Here is a 13,448-nt window from a genome sequence, read left to right on the forward strand (position 1 = left end):
TTGTACAACATGCAGCAAAATTAAAGAGGGAACAGAAGCTGCACAGCAGTGGACAGGGCAGAAATTAGATCAACAGATCATGCAATGGAAGAGAATTGGAGTGACATTCAGGGTGGATGCGGAACCAAATTTGTGGCATGTCTGCCAAGGTTGGCTCCCACTGTGCTAAGAGTACCAGATGTGAAAGAGTACAATACAGTAACAGAACTCAAAAACTAGTAATCACTGTGACAAAAGTATAGTTACTGAACGAGATGTGAAAAAAAGCAGACTAGTGGTTACTTTTCACTTTATTTTATTTTTCATTTTGAAATATTTACATTGTTTTCATGGTCAGTGTGACCTTGGAAAAGACAAGTGGGGCATGTTTAAAAATTTCTAAGGCGGTTTGCTTAACATTATTAACAAAGTCACTAGACAAATTTCTGAAAACATTTTCAAAATAAGCAGATATCTCTACTCCCACTGTCAGAATAACAATTACTGTGTTGCTAGATTACATGTAAAATTAGAGCACATTTGTTTTGCATGAATTGAAAGTCAACATTATGTTACTGAAGCAGAATATCTGATTTATTTTTTTTGCAAGCATCCAGTTTTAGACAGGACATTGCTATAATTATATTATCATTATTAATATTTAAACAGGCATGCAGTATTTGGTTTGAAACTTGTAACTGAAGTTTCAGTTTGGGATTATCAACCAATATTGGGAAGATGCAGAAATTTCAAGCATTCAACATACAAACAAATATTCTCATTTTTTTCCAACAGGCCGTGTCTTACTGCTCCACAGAGTTTAATGCTTAGATGTCAGAGTCAGTGTAGAAGACACTCTGAAGATCTGGGGAAGCATATTACTCAACTGATAAAACATTTCTTCTGAAATAGTCTGTAAAAACAAAAAAATTGCCATAAACCTTTAATTTAAGTGCATCTAACTTACAGCAGCAAGTAACTGTGCCCACAGATATTTCTCCTGGCAATCCATGGGATATTGGAACCTTATAGAAGAAGGTCCCTCATGATGGTTTTTCAGTAAGTATAGCAAAGCTTACTTTAAAATATTACCCAATAGGTGCATAATTTACCCATTTTAGTGAACTCCTTCCACTTTTCACAAGTTCTTTCTAAAGCAGATCTAGCATATTATTTGCTGGTACTAAGACATCTCTCCAAACTCAAGATTAAGAGCTAATTTTTGCTACACAATTTATTCTTGGTTTCCTCATTGTTTAGCTGTGTATTTCCTTATCAATATATACAAGTTCTTTTCTCAACTCTGAAGGCCAATTTTCAGAATAGCCACAAAAACAAAAATTTTAGTACTTTTCATATGTTTGAGGACTCCCTGGTTCTGAACACCACACAGAATTATCAGTTCAGTTACATACATAGAGAACTGCCATGCTCTAATGCAGGGGTGCTCAACCCCCTGCCGACAGGCTAGTGCAGCCTGCCATCCCTATTAGGATGACCACCTTTTCCGAATTCCCCCCTCACCGCCCAGTGGCATGGCTGGAGCAGAGCCAAGTGGGCCAGGGGCAGATGTGGGCTGCCCACTACCAGGTCAGGGCTCCCTGGCCTGCTGCCCTTCCCCCGCAGAGCCGCATGCCAGCTGCATGCTCTCTACCTGTCTGACAGCAGTGGGTGGCACAACTGCATGCCCGCTGCTGTCCCTGCTACTGCCAAGCGGACAGGGGACATGTTACTATGGCAGTGTAGGGCTCCTGGGTACAGGACAGCAGGATGGGGAGCCTTGGGGGGGTGCGCACAGCAGTGGGGTACCACCCCCCCCATGCCTCACATACCCTGAATGAGCTACCCGTGGCTGTCCTACTCCCCACCCTGGGGCCCCATGCACTGCCCCAGCCCTACTCCCTCCCTCACTATGGGACCCTCGATCTCCACACCACCACCCCCAAGACACCCCCTTCCACTCCCCAAAGACTTACCCACAGCAAGCTGCTTGGCACTTCCCTGGCCACATGCATGTGTGCAGGCTTGCACATGCATGCAGCCCACGCCCTGCCTCCCCGCGAGTCCCACTCCTGGCAGCCCCAAACAGCCCTTGTAGGCTGGAACATTATCTGCTTCTGAGGGGAAACCCAGATCCCTGCATGATGCTGTGAATCTGGGACAAATGTTGTCCTGGAGTCATGAAGCCTGGGACCAGGACTTGATAATCCCATTCTGGGACTGTCCAGTCCAATTAGGGATGCATGATCACCCTACTCCCCATGGGTCTGAAAAACTGTTGGCAGGGGTGCAGTATAGCATTAATGGCCCCTGCTGCCAAATTTCCAGAACTGTAGGGAGCCCTGCAAGCTACAGCACATGGCCCTGTGTGCTGTATTGAGTGCACAGAGTGGGGTGGCACAGGGCCTGACCTGAGGAGTGGCACTGTGGCATTCATTTGGCCCATGGGGCCAAAGGTTAAGCACCACTTTTCTAATGCAGGGCTTGTATGATCCCATGGTCTGCCACAGAACTGTGTGGGAATTGTCCCCCTGTTTTCATGGGCATGCATTTGGGCTCAACACACTAACTTTAACAGATGCTAGGAAAACAACCAGTGAAAAGCCTAAAAATGAAGTAATTAAGTTTGATCCCAATCTCTTCAAAGAATGCCAGCTTCCTTTTTTTGTATCTTTATAGAACTAAAAAACAGAGCTCCTGTTCCGACTGTCTCTTGGATCACAGCAGGAGCACATTTCTCAACTTAACCCACCTGTGGTACCAAGAATTGTACAGTACGGGATATTCCTCCATCCCAGGAGGCCATTTCCATCATGAAGCCTAGAAAGAAATATTCATGATTTACACATTTATAGATAACAGGTTTTTCTTTTAATGACATTATCATGCAACATATAACAACATCCGATAGCAAAGGTTCTAGCCAGCTACATGGAACTATTGCAACCTCAGCCATCAGATTGGTGCCTTTGGCTTCCTATACCTTCACTGGCTTGGGCAGCTTGCTGACTCAAATCCTTGGCCAAATGATTTGCTACACAACACTAAAAATCTTGAAAGGTATGACATTCTAGTTCTTGGCCAAAATGTACAGCATGTTGCAGACCCGCAGGAATTAGAAGATACTTCCTAAGATTGATTATTTTGAGAATATTCTTCCAGAGCTAGCTGACTTCTCTACATAGGCCTGGTGCACTAGGACCGTGCGAAACACCTGTGTTCCGTTTTGGTTTTGGCACTTCAGAGGGACAGTGATTAGTTTCGGTGTTCGAATCACTGTCCCATTTAGTTTCGGCCAAAACTGTTTTGGAATTTTGATGGTGTTTTGGCCATAGGCTATAATGGGGAAATCACAAAATTGCCTATGACTTTGTCATTTCTTGCCTGATTCAGATGAAACTTGCAGGGATGCTAGCCTCTTCCGAATACATGAACCCTGGCGTATTTCACGGAGATAGATGCAGGGATTTCTGGAAAACTACGCTTCAAACTGTTCCAAACAAAACTAGTATCACTTGCTGGCAGAGGCAGCCTGCCATCATCCCACACACAGATCTAGGGGCTGACTCCCCCACGCAGGAGTCTGGCATAGCCCTGCAGCCCTCCCGGGAGGTGTGGACTCCTGGATCTGTGTGCAGGATGACACCAGACTGCTGCTGCCTACTGGGGCCAGCGCCAGCACTGGGTTCTTCCTGGTGGGGGCTGTGCCAGGCAGACTCGGGTACTGGCACTGGCCCCAGCCGGCAGCAGCAGCCTGCTGTCATCCGCATGCTCCGCAGCTGGTGAGTACGGAGCATTTTTTTTAAAGCCCCACACACATTGGCTCTGGCAGCAGCGATTGGGGCCTGAGGGCTCGTGGCAAGAACCCCCCCCGCACAGTGTGGGGATCACCCCCACCAGCGCCCGGCACCTGCACCAGGGTGTGGGTGCGGTGCCAGGGCACAGGTGCAGCACTGCATGCCAGGGCACCGTGTGCTGCCTGGGAGCTGGGGTGGCACCACCTGTCAACCGGAGCTCAATTCAATTCCCCAGCTCTCTAATCATTCCCCTAGCTTTTCCTGGGGGTGTAACCCCCAGATCTGCATACAGGGTTTCAGCAGGCTGCTGCTGCCGGCTGGGAAAATAGCTCAGAGCCACCACCATCCCCAGCTGGCAGCAGCAGCCTGCTGTCATCCCGCATCATCTGGGGCCCCGTGCCCCACAGGAAAAGCTGGGGGAAGTGATCAGAGAGCTGGGGAATTGAACCGGAAACTGGGGGAAATGTTCAGGGACCTTAACATTCCCCCAGCTCCCGGGTTGATTCCCCATCCCCCGGGCTGGAAGTGACCTCAGGGACAGATCATTGTCACTGGCCACCACCTACAGATGTCAATAGCCCACCTCTGAAACAGCTCCGAAACATCCAAATCATTTTGGATGGCCCGTTTTGTTTCAGAGCTGTTTCGGATTTGGTGTTTCAACCATTAAAATGTCCGAATCTGAAACTAAATGAAACAGCTACTGAAATTTCGCACAACCCTATGGTGTACCCTGGAATGCTGAATTCGCAACCAGGTATGGTATGACTAGAAATAGACTGACAGATTGGAAGCAGTTCAGAGAAGGGTAAGAGGAAGTATAAGAAGGATTTATTATCAAGAAAAGTCTTCATATATAAAACCTGGCTAGGTGACAACTTGGCATTTATAAAGACAGGGATTGCCAAACTATGACCCATGAACCCAAAACAAGCCCATGGTATATTACTGACAAATAAGAGTACACTTTTGTTAGTACAGTGTGTAGTTTTCTAATTATGGGTCACAGGCATGTTATAGAATTATGACTATGTAGTACATACTAAGAGGTAGCTGCTTTACTTCTGGTGGAGGGAACATAACATGCTACAGGTATTTGAAGCACTTGATCACCAAAAATGGGAAGAATTATTTATGGGGCACAGAAGTACTAGGAAAATAAAGGTAAAGCTACGACAGTAATCAGAAAAACTCCCAATGGTAAAAATGCATTAGCATATAAAATAACATCGAAAAAAATAGTGGAGTCCCCCATTAAAAAAAAATGGAGGGGGGTGGGAAAAAGAGGTTGAGCTACTTGACAGTGTATTTCAAGGACCAATTTGGCACTAGTACAGAGATGGCTTGAAGCTATCTTGTATCCCTTCATAGCAACTGATGAAGCAAGTCCACTGCTTACGAAAGCTTCTTTGATTTAGTTATTAAAAGGTGCAAATCCACCCCGACTTCAGGCTAACATAGCAAACTCTCTCTTCGAAGCCATCTATCCATCCATGTATGTACTAGGATTTTCACACGTCTTAACATTACATCCCCTCCTCCCCCCCAATTCTGAGATGGCAACAGCTGTTTCAATTAAGATTTTAAAAATGTATTTAAAGTGTATTAAAGTTGTACTAAAAGTTCAACATTTTTCTAGCTCTACATTTTCATTTCCTTTTGTCTCTCTTGCAAAAGGTCAATTTGACCCACTTCCTGAGAACAAAGGACATCTAGAACAGGACTGTCCAGATTCAAAGCAGGTAGATACATGCCTCATGGGCTGCACACCACTAGTATGGACCACAGGGCCCCCCAGGCTGTATGCTTCACATGTGTGCAGGCAACCCCCCACTCTACTGGACTGTATGTGGGAACAGACACTCCCATGCAGCACTACACACTGCTTCACCTTACTTGCAGACTCCCCTGTGGCACTACACTGCATGGGTGCTCTGGGCTGCAGACTCCCCAGGCACTACAAGCTGCACTATGCCATGCTGCCCTGCCCAGTGGGTGTGGGCATATAGCAGAAGCCCGGGTGGGAAGAGGGATCCTTGAGCTTTCAGCTGCTATACAACTGGAGCAATGGGGGACTTCATATTAACCCCTTGTGAGCTGCATATAGCCCATAGGCCACCAGCTGGATAGTCCTGATCTAGAAGAATAGGTGAAATGTAATACTAACCTTTGACACACTTGAATACCAGTTCTGCCCTCTTTAAGCACCATGGTATAGTCATTTCCTTAAAAAAAAAAAAAAAAAAAGTTATTTTACATTTTAGTGCAACCAAGCAAAAAACACGTGACTGAAGACAGAGCATTTTTTGTTGTGGCCGGGCAATTTATTTTAATCAGGTTTTTAAAAATCACTCCCATTTTATTTTTATGATCTATAGTATTATGAGTAGGGACCTACTTAAATTGCAGTGATGCAATTTTCATGGAAATCATGAAGAACGGTGATCTCTACAAAAAAAGGGACATTGGCCACCATTTCCCAAAAATCAACCAAAAAATGGTAATGAAAATAAGATACTGGCTCTCCAGTGGGAGCCAGAAATTCTTTCTGCCAGTGCAGCTCAGCCTCGCAGCCTGCCCAGGAAGTGAAGGTGCTGGCTGGTGGGACAGCATGAAGGACAGACACCAAGATGGCGACTACCCCTCGTGCCTCTCTGCTAATTAGCACCGAGGGGTGGGGCTGCACAAACACCAGCCAGAAATCAAGATGGCAGCTGTCCCCTCATCCCTCTTCCCACCGGGGCCTCTCCACCAATCATTGCCAAGGGGCAAAGCTGCTCCCAAACCACCACGAAAATCGGCTCTTTGGGCTGTGACCAAGTAACGAAAACTGCTTTCATTTGCCAAGAGTTAGGTAGGTCCCTAATTATGACTTCCATGTGTACACATTTGTTAAAAACTATTTTTTCTGAACCCAAGTTCCCTTGAATGTCAGACCAGGTTTACCAGTGTTTCAGTTCTTCAAACAAGACTGAAGCCATAAAGCAAACCTGAGTTTCCCAAAGCATCCTAGAAATGTTGCATACCTTATGGATGACAACAAGAGCTCAACCACTATTTTAAAGTACTAGAAGATACTATTGAGTAAACAGTAAATGCATTTTAAAGGTGAGCTTTTTGAAAAGGGAGACCCAGGATTGGTGATGACAGTACCGTTCACCCAACATGACTGCCTTCAAGGGTTGCTGGAAACCACAGTTCCCACCTACACTATATCTAGAGCATCTCCCCATCCCCCTACCATAAAATAGAGACTATATGTAAAACCAACATTTAAAAACAGTTCTCATGATGCAAATCCTCACATCTGTTTTCCTCACATCTGTTTGCTTCACCCTTCAGTTACACAACACAAGGATCAGATAGCACAATGCTGGACAGCAGAGTATTTTCTTCAAGTTTTCCGGAAGAAATACTGGGTCTCCATTGTAATTTATCTGCCCACACAAGCTTCTTGTCACATGAAAGGTAGGCGTTTGCTGGTAGTTTTGATCCCTGTTTTGGCTTAGGTTAAAAACCAGAATCTAAAAAGAAAGGTTCTGTTGCCTTGAAGGCAAGTTAGCAGCACATTCTGTAGTCAATATGGAAAGTGAGATGATGCCTTAAAAGGATCAATTGAAGCAGCAGGATATGACACTAGTTCTTGGACAGTTCCAGAGGAATATAGATGTTAAGTGTTGTGGGCACTAAGGGAAATAACAGGTTGAACACAGAACACCAATTAATTCAACCCACAAGAACTCAAAATGGATTATAACCTGAATCACTACTGTGTCATCTTTAAAGCCGATGCTCTCATTATTTCACCAGGTTAGGAATATTATTTTTACATGTAAAAATGTACTCTACAGCTGTCCTTATGACTGAAGATTAGATGGACACTGGTCTCAAGTGCAGGGACACAGGACAAGAAAAGTTTAAGTTTACTAGTGTTAATCTAGGGTGGTAGAGTGCTTGAGAACTTTGCCTGTAATTAGTAACTCCATGTCACCTATCCTTGTATTCAAAAGGATAATAAAAAAAAAAAGAGCCAATTTGTTAGTAGCAGGGCTGTTATTCCTCTTGCTTATCAGAGCCCAAGTTTGTTGGTAAGTCTTGCAGGACTTCCTACTTACTTGTTCTAACTGGCAGATTCAAATTAGTGGGTACAGTCACGTGCATAAGATTTTAAATATGCACTTAAGTCTTTGCAGAAACTGGACTAACAGGGGCCCCAAGTTCCTAAATAGTGCTTTTTAACTGGACTTTTGCTTTAGTATCTGTGTATTGTAAAAAGGAAAAAGGTTTTTAGGATTTGGCCATAGTAGATATGCCCCAAATAAAATGCCTTGAATAAAAACATCTACTTAGAAGCCATTTAACTAGATAGATGGAAGGAAGAGAATGCATACTACTGATTTTTTTTCTAGTTTTCCTTTCCAAAAAAAGGAGTATTTTACATTAAATGTAATGATCACAAAAAGGCACCAATTAATAGCCTTGATGAGGTCTGTTTTTCTTCAAACAGATATACAAGCAGCAGCAATGGCCTCTACACTGAATCTATAAAACGAAGGTGCAAGTTGCGTTCAAGTGATAAGTGTGAACATCTGCCTAGTAGCTTCGTTTCATCCCCTGTATCAGTTCACCTAGGATATATAACAGGTATCAGATGACTAAGTAGTTCTTGCCTGGTCTTGACTTAGCTGGAACTGTTACAGTCCTTTCAGATCAGAAGTCTTCCAGCCATTCATTTCTCTTTCTCCCTCTAATTTCTTAGATGTGGGTTTGAATGCCTGGCAAATTGTACCATGCTTTATACTAACGTCACAGTAAGGGAAATAGTAACATTCTGCCACCCTCTCCCCAAAGTGACACTCATTTGCTTTATATAAAGGTCCGCATACAAGTGAGATACGATGCCCTCCTTCAGTTTGATAAACTCATTGCCATCCTTGAGTTAAATATATATTTCACTTCTCCATCTACAAAAACAGAATAATCTTTGGGAGAACAAAAGAAAGCTCATGACGAATGCCTGTCACAGTGAACATCCAAACATCTTTGCAGCTGTGCTACTGGTTAACCACTTTACAAAAATGTTTTTATGTAGGTGGTAAACAGCTTCAAAAAACAAGGTTACTAAAGGCACTAAATTCAGATTTAGTTCAGAGTTCAGTAGTTTCAGATTAGCATTTAGAAAGGTAATATTGTTCATTCTTCCCTCCATAAGGAGTTTCAGGTATAGACGTTTCAGGTTTTAAATAAGGTCAGCCAGCTGCAGCAAACTGTTATCAATGTTTCCAATGCAATTTACACTTTTGTTTAAATTTTTATATTTATATATACACACACCTCCTATCATGCAGGTCATCAAGTTTATTCTGCAAACTTTCAAACATGAAACAAATAAGGGCTAATTTATCAATTTTAAAAGACCTAGGCAATCATTTTATACTCTTCAAATTTCATACAATACTATAGCATCCTTTAAAGCAGGTATTTTATAAACTGTTCATGTAGTCTGAAACTTTAACAAAAATGTTAAAACAGGAAAATCCACAATACATAGGTTACTGAATGGTTTCCTCTCCTCCCTAATAAGACTTATTCCCAACAGATACTTTATTGGGTAGACCCTTAAAACCACATCAATTAAATCAGCATGACTGCAGTCTCAACAAGTAATTTCAAGGGTGGGGGAGGAGAAAATGGTGTCAGATTAGAAATGGATTCATGTGGGCAATTCCTTTATTGGGCATGTCTATCTCAACCCTGCAGCTGGTTCAATAAAAGAGAATCATCCACAAAATTCTTGCTTCTTCATATTTTTCCTGGACCATCACAGCAAAATCAAATCTCAACACTATTAGATTAGGTTTCATTTTTTCAGTGTTCATTATCCATGACTAAACTTGTGTTTAAAGTATTGTCCGTTAATGCCTACTTCAACATTAACAGAGGTGTTTTATTTACACAGCTAGATCTTGCACTGTAACGGGACTTGATCCTTTTAGGAGACAAATGCACAGATAGGTTTGCCCACATGGAGTCCCATAAATTGCAGATGCATGCAGAGTACACATGAAGGATCCACATTAATGGTTCTTTTTGCAGGATCAAGGCCGTATTTGTTCTTAAAAGGCACAAGAAATGCTACATTTAAAACTGTAATTTAGGGCCATTTCCTAAATATAAATAAATACAAAGAGCTAAACAGTGGTAGACAGCTCTAAATATCTCATATCTACTTTTGATTTTTCAACCAGGAACTGACACTGATGAAACAGTATAGCTACTATACACCCTCCCAAATTGGCTAGCAGCTGTTATTGGTATTCAGAAAGGTAATACTCTCTAAAGTCAAAATCACATACAATTTTTTTGGTTTACTTACTTCTGACATATCATGTACTAACAGGAGAGGGATACTAACTGTAGTAATGTCATGTGTACAGCAGACTTTGAGAATATTTCTGAGGCCCATGATTGCAGGGTCACGAGCAGTAATGTTACCAGATCTCACGTTGTCATCCACACAGAGATGAAAAGCAACATGAATTTCAGAAAGATTTGAATGACGTGTGATGTAGAATTCACCTGCGGAACAAGGCAATAGACAAAAGAATCCATCATGCTTGCGATATAGAGTTCAATACAAAAATCAACCTACAACTGCCGTAAGCAGCACAGTGGGAATAAAAGTGGAAGTATTTAACATCAATTGGGGTCCTCCACTAGTCAGCAGTGAGGGTGTGGGGCAAGGGGCGAGGTACATGTGAGGTAACATGCAAGATTAAAGGGACTGGCACACACTACTTCCACTGTGAATTTGGTAGATCCTTAATCATAATAGTTGATGGGTGACACTGCATAGCAGCTCCTCTTCCCCTTTAAAAAGAGTATGTTTGTCCATAGCCTAAAAAACTTAAAAAAAAACAACTTAAGAGCCTATGAAACATGACCCCTTCCCTTGCTTGGACACAAACTGGTATAAAGTGATCAGAAACCAGTTCAAATCTGTAACACAAGAGAAGTTCAGTGCACATCAACCACTTCTAAAATGTTTGAAATCAGTTTAAGATAAACCTGGTGAGATGTAGTATCAGACTTCTGTCCCAGATCCCCTCTAGATTCAAGTTAAGTCATAGTGCCCCAGCATCCCAGGATGCTTTGCACTTGTCCCACAACCCCCTCCCCACCCCTTGTAGGGTGGGCAGGCTAGCCTTGGCCAAGCTGTCTGCTCCAGCCAAGCAGGGAGGGGTGCTCTAGTGCCCCCCAGCTTCTGGCCTGGGACACTACAGACATGTGGCTGCATTTCCAGAATCAAAAGTGAATGTCTGTTCAATCTGTGCAGCTTAGACCAACTTGCAAAGATTGAACCAATTCAGCCTTGGGCTCTTTCACTATCTGTACTTATCCTTTCTGTTCAGTCTAGACAGTTCCTTGCTATTTAGTCAGTGGATAGACAATGGATAGATGGATGTGACCTATATGTGGTAGGAAATAATATAATGTGGAAGACAAAGGAGGGGGAAGGAGGTGTAACACTCAAAAATATAGACGCAAGCACTGCAGAGCAGACAGATGTGGGAGGAGGAAATGCCAAAAAAAGGATGAGTTAAAATAAAAGATACAAAAAGCTTGTGGGAAAGACAGTGGGTACAGATTACTTAACTGGGGAGCATACAGGAAGGTGCAGATACCAAAGATCAGAATTGAATAAGAATTTGTAACAGGGTAGGATTAACCAAGATTTGTTTTTAAAAAGAGCCCAAAGCAACTGGTTAAGATATACTTCTAGACCTGGAGAAGAAAAAACAAACTAACAAAACACACAGCTTTATTCTTACAGCAGAAAAAGAAACAAGGAGCAGCAGAACCTTGGCTCATGAGATAGATCTGAGATTTGCAGCAAGATAAGGAGACACCAACCCACACTAAGATGCCAATGCAACAAACTGCAGCCCCAGTAATCAGGATGATGATCTGTGCCTGCTCAAATCTCACACAGGATCATGGCCTAATTGCAAAAACAGGGGACAGGAACAGCCTTGTTAGGACATAACATTACCATGAACCATTTCATTTTTTTTAATGGATACTCTCAGGCAATATAGAAATGGAACACACCGTTTGGTAAGACTGTCATCTCTCCTGCCTCTCCTCACACAACTTGTAAATTGTTTTTAATAAGTAGCTGATGGAAGGGTACATGAAAGACCAGAATATAAGTGAGTGAAAACTCAAGGAAAAACAGGAAAGTAGATGCCTACTCACAAACGAACAAACCCCACTATTCTGCAGTAAAGTAAGAAAGAATGCTTGCAAGGAGAGGTCAAAAGGAAGTGAGAAAGGTTTACAGACTGGGCCCTTTGTTTCTGGCAGGCTCATTTCTCCCTGCTTACACAAAAGCAGAAGTTAATCTCCAAGGTCTGTCCAAAATAGCTTGTCCACTAGATAGTTAAACTAAATCTCCTTTTAATCCAATAGGAAAGGATCACCACCCTTGGCTTAAGTTGTTCCACAATTCCGTTCTACTACATAGATTTAAGATACCCCATAACGATGTCAAGGTATCCATCTTGATAGTTATTTAAATGGATAAACTAAAGCTTTTTTCCTTCCAAAAAGGAACATCCAATGCGTGCAGATCTTCAAATAATTGCTATAGATAACTTCCTTATTGAAAGGATAACCTGTAAGAGGACATAAGATCATATGCTCCTACATTCCCATGGACCACTCCTATGCTTAAAAATGTGCTCAGTTGTAACTATTTTGTGATAGTATGCAGAACCAAGTATTTTAGAGAATTATTTGCAAGCCTTATAATTTACTTCTTCACCTGATTTACAACAGAAGTCTTAGGCATAGGGACAATAAGCGACTTGCCTAACGTCACAGCGTGACTCCATGGCAAAGCTGGGAATAGAAACCAAATGCCCCAACACCACAGTCTGGGCCATACCTACAGGGGCATCCTTGCCTTCCGAGAAGAAGAAGGATGTTTAGTTTAAACATTCCCTTGTGTTTAGTTATATAATTCCGGAACGTAGAGTGACTGCTAGGAATAAGCATAACAACAGGTTTACTTAAAAAAAGAAAAAAAAAAAAAAAAAAAAGAAAAACACTGACTCTCACCTGGTAAAATATTTGATTGGTTTCGTTCAATATTCTTGGATCTATCTTCACTTCCACCATCTCTGTTTAGTGAATCTGTAGTATAAATATTAAATATACTGTATATGGACTGCCTTAACATTACTGAGTTACCAAGCTGAAATGCTTCAATAGTTTCATGTGTGCCATATTCTAACAACTTAAGAACCAATCCAAAGTGCACTGAAATCAAAAGTGGTCTTTACTGAGTTCAGTGGACATTGAATCTGGTCCTGAATGCAAATAATCAACTTTGACCTTAACCATCACACTCAATACAAAAAACAGATAGCTCAATATTCTTCACTCCTCCTCATCTCCAGCCAGAAGAGACAGACCTGAAAATGAGAGATCTTGTATTTAAATATTGGGAGGTTCTTGATAATACTGCATTGGGACCTTTCATAGAGTTACCCTGTTGCAGGGTGCACAACCTACAGCTCACATGCAACTTGCTAGGGCAATCCCATAATTCTTTAATAAAGCATTTTATTGTGCCAAAAAATTGGAAAATAAAAACAGCGAGTCCTG

At 42.2% G+C, this 13,448-nt stretch overlaps 1 protein-coding gene across 4 annotated transcripts in view; it reads right to left on the bottom strand.

Moving 5' to 3' along the window:
* Positions 1–278: 278 nt before the first annotated feature.
* Positions 279–13,448, bottom strand: part of C4H12orf4 (chromosome 4 C12orf4 homolog) — a 29,126-nt gene continuing 15,956 nt past the window's right edge. For 3 of the 4 annotated variants that reach the window (XM_014606387.2, XM_006265399.3, XM_006265398.4), the window contains exons 10-14: positions 12,900–12,974; positions 10,153–10,355; positions 5,944–6,001; positions 2,732–2,799; positions 279–892 (exon numbers count right to left, since the gene is read on the bottom strand). In XM_014606387.2, coding sequence (XP_014461873.2) covers positions 800–892; positions 2,732–2,799; positions 5,944–6,001; positions 10,153–10,355; positions 12,900–12,974 — 497 coding nt within the window. In that variant the 3' untranslated portion in view covers positions 279–799. The remainder of the gene's footprint in view (positions 893–2,731; positions 2,800–5,943; positions 6,002–10,152; positions 10,356–12,899; positions 12,975–13,448) is intronic. The other variant, XM_019482184.2, reaches the window with a different exon arrangement.

This window comes from Alligator mississippiensis, chromosome 4 (genome assembly GCF_030867095.1).
Source record: "Alligator mississippiensis isolate rAllMis1 chromosome 4, rAllMis1, whole genome shotgun sequence".
In the NCBI taxonomy this organism is placed as follows: domain Eukaryota; kingdom Metazoa; phylum Chordata; order Crocodylia; family Alligatoridae; genus Alligator; species Alligator mississippiensis.